This window comes from Styela clava, chromosome 1 (assembly GCF_964204865.1).
Source record: "Styela clava chromosome 1, kaStyClav1.hap1.2, whole genome shotgun sequence".
Lineage (NCBI taxonomy): Eukaryota > Metazoa > Chordata > Ascidiacea > Stolidobranchia > Styelidae > Styela > Styela clava.
Window position 1 is genome coordinate 14,086,802 of NC_135250.1, and position 17,679 is coordinate 14,104,480.

A 17,679-nucleotide genomic window follows, 5' to 3' on the forward strand; every position below is an offset into this window, starting at 1 on the left:
TTTGACAGCGAAAATAGTCAAATTAGTTGAGCTAGTTTGGCTGATAAATAGCTAAAAACATTCTGGACCATATCAAAAAGGTAAATATATCGGAAATATCGGACTTAATCTAACCGATACCGATAAAATGGACGGTATCGCCGATACATCTTTAATCGGTACTGCTACTGTAAGTCCCGTTTTAGCTTTCAGCCAGTCAGCATAATACAAGAACAATTGTCATGTTCTCGATACTGTTGTTGCTGTGTAGCGTCCCGTTAGCCTATCTACTGGAGGTGGATGCGGGGTTTTGTTTGTTTCGTTGTTTCTGCTAACAATGTCTACAATTTGTTAGGTGTAAACCTCGTGTGCCAAAAGGGTGCTTAACGTTAACGTAAATTCCTATTTTTTAAACTGAAACTGATATTTAGACAGATAGAGCATGAACTCTCGATGACAATATGGTCAAGGAAGACAGTCGATATGGTTTTAAATGTAGGCCCCTAATGTAAAATGGATAAACTTGAAGTAGAAAAAATCTTAGCCATGGTCTTTGGAGGCGTCCCACAAAAATATGGTAGCCCTAATTATAGTTATCTTTCACTATAAAACTTGCGTCACGCCAATACACTAACGTCGAAAATTCCAAGCTATGAGCAATATGCAACCCTTTGAATTCACACGCAGTCCATAGATTATACAACACGTTTTATAGAAGCTTTGGACTTCTTATTTTGTTCTTAAATTCAAGTTAATAATGCAATTTGTATAGATATGCTACAGCGGTAGTTATTCACTTGCTAAACAATATACAGAGTGTAAATGAAATATATGCAAAAAAGGATATCCATTCTAGAGAAATCTCTGACTCAAGGAAATGATGTCAAAATTGGATAAACATATGATAAAGAGTTTATAAGAAACTGAAAAAAAAAATTGATACTGGTATAAGATGTAAAAAAAAGATTTTATAACTCGACTGAACAAAACAAATTTTCAGAAAACATCCAATTATTAACATCATGCCTCGGTTCCATTACATTTGAACCCACAACAATTGCACCTGCATACTATTGCACCTATGGACATTTTTTTTTATGGATATTTGAACCCATACTAACCCTAACCCATGGATTTTAGCACCCTCATATAGATTGAACCCGCGGATATACGGGTGCAAATGTACAGTCACCTCAAGCCTCAAATTGGATAATACAGATTCCATATTCCACAACCAATCAATTGATTTATAAAAAATAGTTTGGTCACTAACATAAAAGTGTCAACAAACAATACGGGAAATATACACAACATATGCATAATTTTTCCAAGCAAGTTTTGACGAGGACACATTGGATGATTTCTAAAATTCTGACTGATAGAAAAACACAAAATATACTTTAAAACTGATGAGCAGCTCATTTTATACATTAATTTATCGCAATAGTTCAACTCTGTTATAATATACTTTTGTTACAATTATTTAGGAAATTCTGCATGATGAAACAAAAATGTTTGCATGAAAAGATAGATGGAAAATCAAGAAATGTATACAACTGTATTGAACTTACGAAAGAAATGCCGACTAATGATATTAATTAGTTTATAGAACAGTGAAACATTCATATATTTAATACAACAAGAGAGCAATGTCAAACATATGGACTCGAAGACCAAAACGAAGTAGCATCAAAACTTTTACAGTACCAGTAGTCTAACCACCAGATCGCTGCGATGTGATCACAGAACAACGACGTCATCACACAAAACTTAGAAGTACAAAACGACTACCATTGAGCCTACAGTATTTTTGAAATGAATAAAAAAGCCTTCTAGAAACAACAACAAGCTTTAACCACTCACTATTTCTAGGCAATTGGCCCAGTAGTTAGTTGGAAGGGAAAAGCAAAATGAACCCATAGGTCAATATCGTGTCCAATAATATTGTATGAAATAAACGGAATAAATTCTATACAATAGCAGCAGAATCCAAAGAGTGTTGTTGATAAAAGTTGTCCACAATACTCAGAACAACATCAATTGCAGTAGAGTATTGATCAATGTCTCGCATGACGATTTCCATAAAACTGAAAAAAAAAAAATTTATGGCTCAATTCTTCAATTCAGTTTCTATTCCTGTTTTCATAAAGACATATCAACTACATCACCACAATCAATTAAAGTTTAACAAGATGTTAGTATATTGAATTGACCTACAAAGAGAAGAATGGTTCTAATTCTATTTTAGAGTTTTTTCATGTTGATGGATTGTAATGGAAAAACGTCTTTCTCCATAATGCCATCAAAAGACTATAACCTGGTTGAAAATGAAGAAACTAATTAATTAGTTGAAATGAAATAATTACATATGATCTTATATAGTACAATTGATCTATTGATTTCTCTCTCATAGCATGCAAATTCCCAATAAGAACCTATATTCACTCTTTAATAAGTAACCACATTATTTAATTTGCAACTAATCTAACTCACTACCTGGATATCGGGTGATAGAAACATAGATAGGTATAGGATTCTGATTAAAACAGACTTTAAAACTACATACAGTCAATAAAAATATGGACTCAGAATTCGTTTGCAGGTTTTGGTAGAATGAAAAAGATTGGGGGACACTACAATAAAGTAACAGATGATTCAAAATATATGTCATCAACTTGGTCAGGATGTAATCCTAATTCTTGTTCAGCTATCAGGAATTTGACCAGATGCAAATTCTCTTCATACTATTTCACTCACTCGGGATGATCTGAAGACAATGATTCTGTTTGGAACGTTCTCAAAAAATCGTCATAATATGGAGTTGCCTTCACTGCCAACTGTGGAAAAAATAAGTATCTTATAAGCATTTCAATATCATTTAAAGCTTCTACTATATCTGAAAATAAGATTATTTTCTTACATATCATAAAAATTGAACTCTTACACACTAGGCAACTTGGACATTATCATAAAGGTAATGTACCATAACTGTAAAACAGCGGTATTACATCTGAATTGCATTGTACTATGAATACATACTTACCGCAAAGATTCCTTTTACAACCCAACTGTGATAAGGTTTCAAGGTACTGTTGTAGGCAGAATCTGGATTTAAGAAAAAATAAAGCAATTATATATTACTTTTTATTTTCGTGGAAATAGAAAATGGTAGATACAATTTCAATGTCTCATAGGGTTAGCATTCTCACAAAGTTCCAATACTGCAATTACATTCGAGGTTACCACTATACTCTTAGTTTCATGTAAATGCTTTGTTCGTTACGACTGTTACGAGCAATATATCATAGAAATAGCAGCAAGCAAGTAACAAATCTGATTTATCTCATAGAAGAAAATCTGAAATGCTATCTGAAAATCAGTTTCAAGTTAGCCTGTCTCTAGCAACCAAGAAAATGGAAAATAGATCATACTTAAAGCCACTGTTAAATCTTTTTCACCATTCTTAATATTGACAAGAAGCGCATATACAAGACGAAGACCTCTTTTCAACCATAAGAGAGCATCCGTAGCTGAATTTCTAACTTTGGTTGTATTTGTCTCAATTTCCTGATTGACAATGCTTTGCAGGGTACAGAATCGAACTGGATCTGTCAGTTGTTTGGTTCGAATTTTCTATAAATAAAAACTTGATTCAGGATTTCAGGTTTATAATAGGCCTACTAATAAAACAAAATGTACTTTGTGGATGCATTGTTTTTCAAGCTCCCAGCTAATTCTAGACAAGAGTGTTGAATTTTAAATCGTGGCTCCATGTTGCGAATGTTTATACAAATATCCACACTACTTAAGTGACTTTAGTCTTTTTAGTCCTGATAGTAGCAGAAAATACTGTTGCACGGATAGGGTATTGGGCTGCAGTTCCAAAAGCCTGGTGTTATTCTAAGCTCAATTTCATATCTAATCTCAGTATTGTGTATCTCAAAACCATATGAAATGAATAGGATACTTTACATGATGAAAACTGAACAGTGTGTTAAATTTTTTCACAAACTTGTCGGGTAGAAATAATATTCACCAACACATAAAAACTGAATTCTAAATAAAAAAAATGGTATAACAGTATCTATCACAAGCTATAATCAAACCTTTATGTTTCCACCTAAATCCATTTTAACAGGAGCAAATGCTGTTGAACCAATCAAATCAAAGAAAGGTAATAAGCAATCACATGCTGATAAGAACGGTGTAGTTGGAACGCCACCATCTTCCTCCAATACTATATCTGTGAAACTAAATTAGAGATTGTTAAATAAAGGTATTGCTAAGGATTTCTATCTACTCATTTTCAGTAATACATATGAAAAGTATTCCGTTAAATATAAATAAGGATCTACGCAAGAATAAACTCGTGATTAATGTTACCTATTGATACACAGTCTCAAATTAGAATCAGAAAAACAACACAATACTGTTCTGAACTCAATGATAGTATTAATTGGGAAAGTCCAAAACGAATCAAATAATCAAATACAGTCAAAATTCATTAAAGTCAATACAGTAAATTTTTGAATTTAGGAATAATTTAGAACACACATCAGAATGAAGATATAGTGATTTGTGTAATTTTCCACATGAACTTGATCTCTCATTTAGTATGTATTGGAAATTCTATATTTGAAAATATTTATTTCGAATGTATTCAGAATAGTGAAATATTCGATTTTGGCCATCCCTAGTATGCATTAGCTGTGTAGCAACAAAAGCATAAAAAATTAATATTAAATATACCTATGTAGCATAGCAGTGAAAAATGACAGTCTGCATTCATCATTTGTGTTTTTAGGAATATTTGTGTTATTCTTTGTGTTGTTGTTGTGTAAATCAGTATTTTGCAATATTTTGTTTTGGTCTTTAGATATAGCTTCGTTTTCTGTAGACTTTTCTACAGGTGTTGAAGTACTGTAAGTGATTTCAACAGAGTTCTTTGGTATCAAAGTGTTGGAAATATGTAAGTGTGAAAGTCTTTCTGTTGCATCAGCAAATGGTGAGATCTCATCATCAGGAGGAGGAGAACTTGGAGCAGAATGACTAATAGGAAGTTCCAAGGAAAATGATTCATCAGTTTGGGCGAAATCTTTTGCATGATTATAGGAAGTTTCTTCCTTAACAGATATAGATCTTCGACTATATTTCTATAATATAATGAACAAAATTATATTATGATCAAATTGTTTTATAATTTTTAGTTGAATATTTCAGTTTTAGAATAACTAAACACAAAAATAATAAATGTGAAATATACCTATGACATTTTCGGCCGTTGAAAACCTGATCATTCCTTCTAACTATTTATATTATCTAACATGAAATACCTAGGCCAGGGGTCACCAACCTTTACGAAGCCGAGGGCTACTTCCTGGGTACCGATTAAACTAAAGGATACCAGTTGGATGCACATTTCTGAAAACCCAATTCGATCTATCAAGCTTTAACTATTACTATTATTGGTATTTAGCTATTAGGAGACAAATATGATGAAATACTCAACTATTATAACAACATAGGAAATACATTAATACCAATAACAATAACTGAATAACTTATATTTTCAAATTTAGTGTTTTTGAATTGAACGTTTCAAAATGATCACTTCTATAACAGCCTAGGAAATCACAATGTACCTGTATTTTCAACAAACACCCAGCACAAGCCTAAGATAAAATGGACTGAGCAGTTGTGCTTTAGAATGTTACATTTCACAAACACATTTAACAAATGAATATCTTATTTTCAATCGGCACCAAATCTAGTCTATTTTCTCGCCAGTTAGTGGGAAACCTGGCATTGCATGCTCTCCACCAGTGTGTTGTACTCTGGTGTGTAACTTGACACTGCAACTCTGAGCGAGTCTTCTAGTATTGAGGAATATAATGAGTGCGAGATCTTGGAAAAGTATCGACAAAATGACGACACTATCTTTGGATGGAAAATATCTTTGAAAAGTGTGGCTTATTAGTAAGGCATTTTCAATTGATGTCACAAATATGGAACAAAACTTACCTCCCTGCTTTTAGACGAGTTGGCACCGGAAAACGGCAACGCCATCAATACATCATCACCACGAACGATATTTGATTTTGTTGCAAACTTTTTCTCTGTCATGCTGAGACATTGTGTCAGTGTGTTTAAAAATGTATCGCATGTAGCAACCAACATGGATGAAGTTTCGGTAAGTACCTGGAAGTATTGAGAAGTTTTCTTATGCAGTATCAAACTGTCAGTACACAGTAAATTAGCCAGCAGCCTATATAAGAAATTGTGCAATATTACAATTGTGTCCAGAAAGATTTCGATATACCGTAAGTTTGAAACGATTTTTAATTCAAGAATCTCCCAATTTCATATCAGATGAAAGCAAATCATACACATATATATATATAGCCTATATATATATCATTCACATCCCCATAAATACAACCGAATGACAAAAATATACAAAATTGTCAGATGAGAAACTAACATTCATTAATGAATGTTTTGGAAAAGTTTGAAATTCAGTCACTGAATTTATTTTGAGAGCTAACTATTTTTTTGCAATAGAATTGGCATATAACAAGATGAAAAATCGAAGCAAATGATAACTGAAATAAGGAAATTGGAATACCAAATGAATATCTACTAATGAGATAACATTGTGATATTCCGAATGACTATTAGTTTATTCTATGCTACTATCAGTTTGGTTTTATTTCACTTAGTACTTATGTTTGAAAAACCTGTAATCAGACTTTAAGAAGGATGTAGGTTTGCAAAAAGGGTTCTACCCCCAACCTCGCTATTAATTATCTTGATCCTTGGCTACATGTGGATCCATGTGAAAATATCAACATTGTTAAATTCTGCAATGATATGATTATTTTACTAATCTATGTTTAAAGAGTTACCTTGGCATCTGGATGCTGAACCTGAGCTTCCTCCTTTAATTGTAAAACTTGATTGGATATCAGATCACAATACAATCTCAATTCAGAAACTTTAGTCTGAATTTCTTCATTAGATTTCGCTGTGTCTAAGAACATCAAAAATGAAATGAATTTTCGGACAGTAACTGCAATCTAATAAGATACACAGAAAAAGTATTACAACTTATATGCAGCTGATTTGAGGACTTGATTGAATACAGAAAATCCCCCTTTCCAAAAAAATGTTTTTTTGTGAAAAAAGAAAACAAATACTGTTATTGGGAGACCAATATTATGTCATATGTTATAACTAGAGTACCAAACCTTTGGTATTTATTCCACCCAACTCGCATTTCCTTGCTTTAACAGTTCCAAGAGCAATCAACCATTTCTGCCTTTCTGCTGGAGTGCTAGCACGTAAATACCAGTGTTGATCATGTTGTAATACAATGTCAAACCTTGTGTTATCGGTTGGATGTACTGGGAACAAGAAAAAAACACATGAGAATGGATATCCCTTTGATAAGACATTAGCATCAATCTCAAAATTTGACAACTGATATGGGTCATCAAAAGGAGATATTGGAACGTGCCATGGAGTATAAGAAATATTGTTAACAGAAAAACTAATAAATAATAAACGTATGAAAACGTGTAAACAAGCTGAAAAGTTATTAGGTCCCAATAACTATTTGAATAGCATTCTCACAGAGAGCATATTGGGTTGCCATACTGGACAGCAAGTTTGATTATTGCATTCGTAACTGGAGAAGTTCGGAAGAATTTGATTTCAATATTCAGAAAATATTTAAATGAGCAATTCATGTCAAACAAACAAAATCTGAAAAATTTACAAAACTTTAGAAAACACTAAATCATCTCACCCTTAACTTCACCAGCAGAAATATTTAGTGAAGCTTTACAACCCTTGTTTATTTCTTCCAGACAACTGTAATATGCAAATATTCCGTTGTTCAGTACAAACCATCGAGGCTGCCAACCTGGTATGATGTTAGGAATCAGACATATTTAGATGTTCGTGAGTTAAATGAGCAGAGGGGACTATATTCTTAGTCATATTACCAAAAAATCAATGTTATTGACAAAAAACATCAAGCAACCAGCTATCATACTTTCCACACAACATAGTGACACTAACATCTCTGAAAACTTTCCTGATTCAAAGAATGTCTCCAAACTACTTTGGAATATAAAAATTGGAGCCTTGGTCTACTATCATAATTTGCATTTTGAAAATTTTATAAACCAATGTGTTGCGAGCAATCAAAAAATCTTATACCGGAATTAAAGAAGTTTATGGATAAAAGATTGGATTTAAAGTTAAATGGTAGACGATCTGTTATGGGTGTTTTGCGAGGTTTCGATCCTTTTATGAATCTAGTTGTGGATGATGGAACAGAGCACAGAAAAGACGGGACCACTGCACCTGTTGGAATGGTGGTCGTTCGTGGAAATTCGGTTTTAATGCTGGAAGCATTGGAATGAATACAATGATTTTATATTGAACTAATCGAAAACGAGAAGAAAAGAACCCGTTTTATTCCATATTTTTGTAGAAAAAGCACTGTCTGACTGTTGTGATACACATACCATAGCCATGCATTCCAGCCTATCAATTCTAGCAGTCCAGAAATGCCCTTTTGATTGTATTTTTTTCGGTTGCCGTACATTTGAACCCACGTACATTTGAACCCACGACAATTGCACCTGCATATATTGCACCTATGGAATTTTTTTTCGTTTTGCGGATATTTGAACCCCTACTAACCCTAACCCATGGTTTTAGCCCCCGTATATAAATTGAACCCGCAGATATACACATGGGTTCAAATGTACGTGGGTTCAAATGTACGGTCACCATTTTTTTCAGTTACACTTCACAAGTCTCATGTAGTTTCGTACTCAGCATACTTCTAGTGGGCATAGCATAACAATTTTTTCAAAGCTCTAATCAATTCTAACCCCCACCTGACTACGCCATCCAAAAATTACGTCACTGCGACGTCACAGTGATGTAATAGTGCCCTTCAAACTATACGAACTCTCATCCAAGACGCTTAGACGAGAACCCGAAATCGAATAGCTATTTCTCTTGTTTTCTCGTCGCAATGATATCGATAGGAGAGAGATCGCTGACGTTAGTCATTCATTTCTTTATCGTCGGCGCCGATGCCATTTCGGGCGATCGTAGGTGTATTTGGCAAGCCATATGACTTGATTGTGACGTAGTTTTTGGATGGCGTAGTCAGGTGGGGGTTAGGATCAGTGATGAGCTGCAGCCGGAGCGCGCCGGAACGGCGTTCCGGTTGTTGGACATTTTATTGCGTTTGCGTTCCTGTTGTTAGAATAAAATTATGAAAAGTCTAGTTTCTGCAGGGAACTTAGTTATTAATTGGTGTTTTGTTGCATCCTAATTCTTTTTACATTACAGCTGGCAAATAGTTAGTGCACAGCAGTAACATGTAATGAATGTTACGCAGACCTTTGACCCCTGTGAAAATTCATCCAATACCTTTCTAATAATAACATTTGTATTGAATTAGTATGAATATTCTTCAATTTTAAACAGTCATATTCCAGATAATTTTTTTCATATTTCATTGTAGTTCTTCGGCTCTATCTCACGACAGACAAAATTACTGGTAGCGTCGTGTTGTAAACATATATATATATTACATTTTCACGAATTTGGTGCGTTCCGGTTGTTACTATTTTCCCAGGCTCTCATCACTGGTTAGGATTGACATGTCAAATGCTATGCTACGCCCACTAGAAGTACGTTAGGTACGAAACTACACGAGACCCCACTTCACAGAATAGCGTTTGACTGGAGGTTAACCTTTGTGTAACATTCTCAAAAACAGCCACACAAGAATGAGCAAGCCCTCAAGCATTACAGTACATTTTTGCAAATAACAAGTTGAATGCCTATCACAGTATCACCTTCGGGAGTGCAGACAGTTCCAATTATACAAATCTGCTGTAACGATTCTGTCTGTTGCAGCAAGTCTATGCATGCCACTTTCTCCATACATATTTAATTTTCTTGTGATTTAAGTTTGTTATGTCAGTACAGCAGTACCGGTATGTAATAAAACTTCACTGAACAATCATTTTTTTCTGTAATCACCACATACTGACATAAGCACCGCATCCACAATTTTTTATGTTCTATTTTGAATTCTAGTTTGTAAAAAGTATTGCCATGATCTTCTTTTATTCAGTGTCTCACATTTTTAAATTAATTTAAAAGGTATTGTCTGATTTTACTTCTTGTCTTTATTTATTCAGTTACCGTAATTGTGTTTATTCAGTTATTTGACAGTTTTTGGTGGACGGGCACGTAGGTACTTGTACGTTTTTAACTTTTCACTAAGTTATGCCCGTCCTTCAGGTCCTCTGCATTTTGTTTGTTGTTGTTTTGTTTCTTTCAGAGTGACCAAAATAATGAAACAAAATTGATGGATTAAAAATACGCTACCGTAACTGCGGAATGACTTACCTCCCCAATAATTTGTCCACTTGTATAGCATTCCATCGGTATCGCACACATCCATTTTATTTTAAAGATACATACGGTACCGGTACTGCTGCCTACTGGCCTAGCGTCCCAGCAGAACAAGTAGTCTACGGTAACAGTCCGTGGTTCCGAAACTGAATACGGTATTTTATTTCTTCGAATGACAAAACAACAAATACTTCCCGACTTTTGACCCCCAAAATACGGTAGATCTTTTTTAAATGATCCACAACATACGGTAAGTAAGTAAGTGTTTACTTAGATTTTCCAATATAAAACAATACACGGCAAAACAAACAAATGTACTGAAAATGAGGAAAGTGGGCAAAATCAAAAAAGGGCCTAAGACGTGCTGGTGCACGTACCCACTTACCCCAAACAGCAAACAACACATTAAAGTTAATTTTTGGACACGTAGTGGACATAACGATCGTTTCAATATTATGTTGTTCTTTTTGGTCTTGATGTTGTTTGCTTTTCTCTTCGAATACTGGACCAATTGCTTTGAAATTTTCAGTGGTTGAAGATAAAATTTTTCCCCAGAAGGCTATTACTTTTATTCATTTTAAATATTTCTGTTAGCTCTGTGAAATTTGTTTTTGTTTGCTATGACGTCATTAAACGCTCTGCGGACATCGGACGCCATTTTGTGTCCTACTGTACTGCTTCGCTTGGTGTGAATATATTTGTAGACTGTGATCTGACGGTACGGTAAACCGTACTGTACTGCGAACAGACGTGTCCATATATTTGGGCGTAGCTCTCTTGTTTAAAAAAAAGGAGACATGGAGGATAATTCGGGCGTAAATACTTGGGTTTGGATGTGGAGTTTTAACATAAATTATGTACAAAAAAGTAAACAGACATACAGTATACATCAATACCATCAGATAGTTCCACCAGGTGTATTATTTTCAAGTAATCGAAAAATTTCCATCCATTTATTTTTTTATGTCGCCATACGAGTTTAGTAGTTCTTTTTAATGGATGTTTATTCAGGTCGATTTCCTCCATTATAATCGTAACCATGGTAAATCAGCATTAGGTCAACGATGACGCAACAATGACAGTTGTTGTGGCTAGGACGCTTTTTCCGCTCAGACAGATATTGTAAACAGTAAACACTGGGATTGTGAATATGGTAAAGGTTTTAGCGGTTTTCCGTGTTCTTTTTCAGTCGTGTTCCCAAAAATTACTTCTAAATCGAATAATTAAATTTTTATTATGTCCTCCGAGCAGCTTTAATTTAGTTGCGCTAATCAAATTATTGGGTAATTATTGTTAAATAAAAATTATCGTTTTAAAAACGTAAACCAGTTAATAAGCGTCTATTCTCTAAAACACTTCTAAAATAAATATCAAGAATTTTGCTAAAGTATATGGCGAAATTTCTGGAGTCAAGGGTCGGAGAAACGCTCGTTATTCAGTATTATAAAAGAAACAAGAGAGCTATGCTCAAATATATGGACACGTAGCGCTACCCAATGGCAATAATTTTGATGACGTCATAGCGAGAAAAAAAAGTAATAGCCTTCTGGAAAAAAAATTTATCTTCAACCACTGAAAATTTCAAAGCAATTGGTCCAGTATTCGAAGAGAAAAGCGATTTTTTAATGATAATGACGAAAGAAAATAACAATAACAACAAAATTTTGAAACGATCGTTATGGCCACTAAACGTGTCCAATTATAATAAGTCAAAATTTATCACATATCATGTTCAAGTTTTTCCATATAACAAAATTCTTTTCCTAATTTTCTATCTTCCTCCTTGATATGATAAGTTTCTAATTTTCATAACTACATTAGAATTGAATTTGGGCTACACATTTATCTCGGAGATAGGAAAGTCGATAAGACGGCTTAATCACATGGACAAACCGAACCACGGCCTTTCGTCCGGTTGCCAGTCCACGTCAGGGGTATATGATTAGTTAGCCAGTTATTTGGCTTTCGGATACATGGACTTATTTGCACTTGGGTTATGTAAATCAGATTGAGTTATGATCAAAGCACATTACCAAGAAAGATGGAATCAAAATCAGGTAGCCTACTTGTTTACACAACATGCTTTTGTCATCCCTAGAAATATGCCTTGTTCTTGGCTTAACTTTGACTCAAGGAATGTCATAACCGGCCTGTGATTTGCCTCGGCACAATGTTTCAGTTTTTAAAATACTTCTTCCAATCAAAGATGAAAATCTCCACAATTTTATTGATTTGTTTAGCAATGCTCAAGGGAATACGAAATAGTTTTACCCAATGTGAAAACTGGGGTAAAATTTTCACTTTAATTAAAAGACATTTCCCATCCACAGATAAAGTAATGTTCATCTATGTCAATTCTCGCAATATTTAAACAAAACTGCCAGTTTTCATCCCATGTGTCAGAATTAGAAAATTCTGGATGACAGACAGCAGCTTTGAAAAAAAAATAGAGTGACTATGTCTCCTAATTTTAAAAGTTTCGTATTATTCATGTTTGACGTCATTTCCATTGCTAAGTTAAATCTGCTCATTTAATCCAGTGCTGAAGAAATTAATGTTTTGTTTCGAACAGCCAAGGCGATGTCATTTGTATTGCTAACATGTTTATTTCTTTATTTTGCGGTATCCATATTCCATTGATATCGTTCCACGCATTGATTCTAATTAGAAGTGGTTCAATTGCTAAGGTGAACATATAAGGACTCAAGGGATCTCCCTGTTGAATTCCTCTTTCAAGTTTCACAGCCTGACCTAGATAAATATTTAATAACACTGCAGTCTCTATTTACAATCTATGCACAATGGCCTAATTACATATATGAACCTATTTTTAAATCCGATTTCATGCAAATAAAATCCAATGGTAGTATTGAAGATTCTCTAGTTTTATTCTGTTCCTTATTACATATATCTATTAACAATATAAGTGCATCAGATATCCCCCTTTCTGGAATAGCTGTTTGATGGATATCTTATATATATTGGGCAAAACAAATTTCAATCTTCAACCTTTTTTATTGATTAGAGTTGTATACCCAGTCATCATGTGTTTTGCCATGATACCCTTTTCATAAAATTCCTCCAGTTCTTCGAAAAATCATTTTTATGTCAGTCCAGCATTTCTCATAAAAACCATATATATACTCATTCCATCCCGTCCTGAAGTAGTTAACAGAGACATTACTTTTCCAAAAACCATTTCCTTTTCTCTTCTAAACTGTTAGTAACTTTAGCATCAATTAAATAAATGTCAATATCAAAATAGCATGTAGGACGTGGACAGTAAAAATTAGTTACATTACATGAATAGCAAGAACAGTAAATGCGACCCAGTCTTGCTTGTACAGAGTTGTTTCTCCGTGTTTAGAAAACAGTGTTATTGGGAGAATATTCCACAGAGTGATTCAAGTTGAAAGTATGAATACCATCATTTAGTGCATCCCAAATACTTTTTTTTTTGGCTCTTTTGTTGTTTTATGATCTATCACGATCTACATTATGAGCAAAATTCATGTCTCCTCCTAAAATTACCAGATGTTCAAAATGCAAGAATCTGTAGATGTTATTGTAGAAATTTTCCTGAATTCTAATATTTGTTAGACAAGGTTATATATTGAGCAGATGAATTTTTTTCCCACAAATATTTATATCAGCTGTATGGATTCTTCGATCATTATCAAATGAGATGTTATGAATGGAAATCATGTTACTTTTGATTTGGTTAATATAGCGACCCCTGTTGAGTTTGAATTATCATCATTCCACAGACTGGTACCCCACTTCCATTCTCGGTACTTTTTAAATTTTACTTCTGTAATAGGGCCTACAGTGCGTCTCGTAAAGAAAAATTATGCATATAGATAACTCAATAAAAACATCTCTGCACACAAACAAACTATATTACGTAAGAATGTAGCCGAATACTGTGCTTGTCTGAAAAAAATTTGCCGAAAGTTGGCTAGTTGTTTCGTCATGACATATATCTTTGTAACCATACGCCATGAAAGGACAAAAAAGATCCATTGGCTAATACAACCTTCTTATCCGAAGAGGGAGGGAACACGTTTCCGAGATCTCGCTCTCGTGACGGATAGCCTTGCTTGCGTGCCGAGCTTGGCACGCGTGTCAGGGGTTGCCCACCCATGGCCTAGGCTCTCATGCAAGGCTATCAGTCACGAGAGCGAAATCTCGGAAACGTGTTCCTTCCCTCTTCGAAATCCGGACCTATGACAATACCAAAAGCATTTTCAACGTAGACCGTGTAAACATCCACCATTTTATTAGAAGTTTGGCATTGTTATTCTTGTCATAGCAGCCTTTACAATTCTGTTGGTTAATTGATATGAGAAAGTAACTTATAATACGACAATCAATAGTGGGTAATCAATAGTGTTTGTATATATATGATCGATTATATTATTTTCCGAATCTGTTACTCATGCTTATAACAAAATTATCTTCAACCGGTATTCCGCGGAACAATGGCGTTCCATAAAAGACGTCCATGTGTTACGCGTCAAATTGTTGTTCCCCAAATATTCATCTATTTTTTGGCATATTTTATGGTGAAAAAAGAATTCAAAAACATATTTGATTTTGGAGAGACTCATCATAATGTTAGACGTCATTGGTAATTTTTTACTTATCATCTCATAATTTAGGTAGAACCAAAAAACTCAGCAAACATTTTTTATAATAAAATTTGTTAAAAACTGGGCCAAGCGGGGGAGCTCAGTTTGGTTGAAGTAGCTCTTATTGAAAAACGATCACGAAATAGATAGAATAGGCCATGCTGAAGTTAGCTGTCAGTCTTAGCGACCGCTAAGAGAGTGGAATTAGATGGTATCCACCAACAGTGCGACCTCAGAGTTTGTAATCCCAGAATCTCATTTTGAGGTTTTATAACATTAAAAGATAAATTTAGTTAGCAATTAAGATTTCCCAATTGCAGCAGTTTTTAATTGTACTTTTGTTCCGTGTAACCCCGAATTATATTTTGTTACTCGAGTTTATAGCCATTATCTTATTACTTTTTGTTCTTGTATATATATGCCGAAACTGATCAAGAACATTAGATAGATATTAGAAATTTTCGTTCTGCGAATAATTTATGATATTAAAAGTGTTCCGTGGTTCAAAAAACTTTGAAAATCATCAGATTAAGATATGAAACATAGGAGTGTACATGGCATGCCGAGGGGCAAGGAGAATATTATATTCAGTAATATAAATATATGTTATAGATTGGTATTGGTGTATCAGTCAACAGATGCTATGTTTTGAATTGGATTCAACATTTAAATAAATTATAATTAAATCGAATGACATAAATCTAGTGCAAAATTTAGGTAACTACATTTTATGGAACATGGTCGAAGATATTGTTAGGGATTTCCATGATATAGTATCGATCAGTATGTTTTTTTGTTTGTCAATGAGTAATATATAATTCTAAGTTATCTATGGATTTCACAATCATTCAATACACAACTAATAAGCTGTTTCCAGCCTATATTATTTTCTTTAAATCGTATTCAGTTTCAAATTTCTGACGAATTCTCCTACTGGCGAATCTAGCCACCATAGGTGGATGATTTTTGGAGATCAGAGTAAAACGTCTTCTGTATCCATTGTTACCCTCAAGACTGGGCATTAATTTGTCATGATTCTTACTTTTTTGTCAATACCTTTCTAATGCACTTAGATTCCATCAAACTTCGCGATTTTTAGTTTTGGAAATCTATAACCATAATCAAACGGCGATTATGTGAGAATAATATTAGGCTTCTTACCCCATAAAACACTGTTCCATCCGGAATCTTTGGACACGAAACGGACCTAATAATCGATCTGCAAAATTGTGACGACTGCTCTTATTAGGCTTACATATTGTTGTAAAAATAACTGCTTTTGCCCGCAACTAATGGAACACTCAGTTTCAAATCTTTAGTTGGGAGAGTTGACTTTGATGACCGTTTGGTCGTATCATTCCCTCCTGTCTATACAAAACTAATTTATTACTTGTTAATATTACGATGACTGTTATTTTATTTTGGTTGACGAAAAAATACATCTCTCTCTCTCTCTCTCTCTCTCTCTCTCTCTCTGTCTTTAGCATCTGAAGATAAAAAGCCCTTGAATAGCAAACATTTATATTTTTTTTTCAGTTTTATTTATGGACGGATGTTTCGACATCGATACATTCTAAACAATTCATTCATTTCCTTTGACTCGAATTTTGATGACGTCGCGGTCGCCATTTGAAAAATAACAGGAATGTTAATATTAGCACAATTAAAACAAGAGAGCTATGCTCAAATATATGGACACGTAGAGTCACATAATTTTGATGACGTCATAGCGAAAAAAAAAAGTAATAGCCTTCTGGAGAAAATTTTTATCTTTAACCACTGAAAATTTCAAAGCAATTGGTCCAGTATTCGAAGAGAAAAGCGACTTTTTAAAAACGTGTCAAAGAACAAGAACAACAACAACAACAACATAATATTGAAACGATCGTTATGTCCACTACGTGTCCAAAAAAGAAAATAAATACATGTTGTCAAGGATGTACTGTAATGAATCACATATAGCTTCGACACTATTATATCAATGACTTATTTTTTTACCAACTCTGTTGTAACTGTTTTCATTTTCTAATCATTGTTTTGTCATCCATTTCAAAGATTGTCGATCATTAGATGATATATGATTCGATTCAACTCTGAAAACTGGTCATGCTAACTATACAAGCTTATAATTTTGGCTTTTTGTATGACTAGTTCGGGCAAATTTGCCTATTTGTCGTGATTGCATTCGAGATTTGAAATACACTATGTGTTTGTTTGAAATATTATCTCAAAAATACCCATACTAGATTACCACAAATATATTACGTTGCCGGTTGACGCGTTTCATACCATTCGCTTTGAATTGAAATATTCTATTCATTATCGAAAATAGAGGTGATATATATGTGGCTCACCTTACCTCACGAGGCAATGAAGCGCCATGACATCTGCAAGGTTAAGAACTCAATATCTCAGGTCCACTAATGATAAGTACGCAAGCGTAATTTTGCGACCATACTGCAGTTGTGGCCCCATGGGAGATGTTGGGTAAATCAGTGTGCAGTAAAATAGTGTACTATATAGATTGTTAGGCAGAGTTTGTATACATCTAAACCATTCTATGAATCAAGATACCGTATAATTATTTGCTCTTACCGGAAGACTTATTTAGACATGT

The 17,679-nt window shown here is 34.0% G+C and overlaps 1 protein-coding gene across 1 annotated transcript; it reads right to left on the reverse strand.

Moving 5' to 3' along the window:
- Positions 1-686: 686 nt before the first annotated feature.
- Positions 687-10,809, reverse strand: LOC120347449 (pleckstrin homology domain-containing family A member 8-like). The gene is made up of 11 exons (XM_039417450.2): positions 10,426-10,809; positions 7,787-7,903; positions 7,227-7,382; positions 6,885-7,009; positions 6,001-6,177; positions 4,729-5,132; positions 4,086-4,230; positions 3,411-3,612; positions 3,023-3,084; positions 2,737-2,816; positions 687-2,066 (listed from the first exon to the last, which is right to left on the reverse strand). The coding sequence occupies exons 1-11, from the start codon at positions 10,478-10,480 to the stop codon at positions 1,949-1,951; spliced, it is 1,641 nt and encodes a 546-aa protein (XP_039273384.2). The 5' UTR covers positions 10,481-10,809; the 3' UTR covers positions 687-1,948.
- Between the last annotated feature and the right edge of the window lie 6,870 nt (positions 10,810-17,679).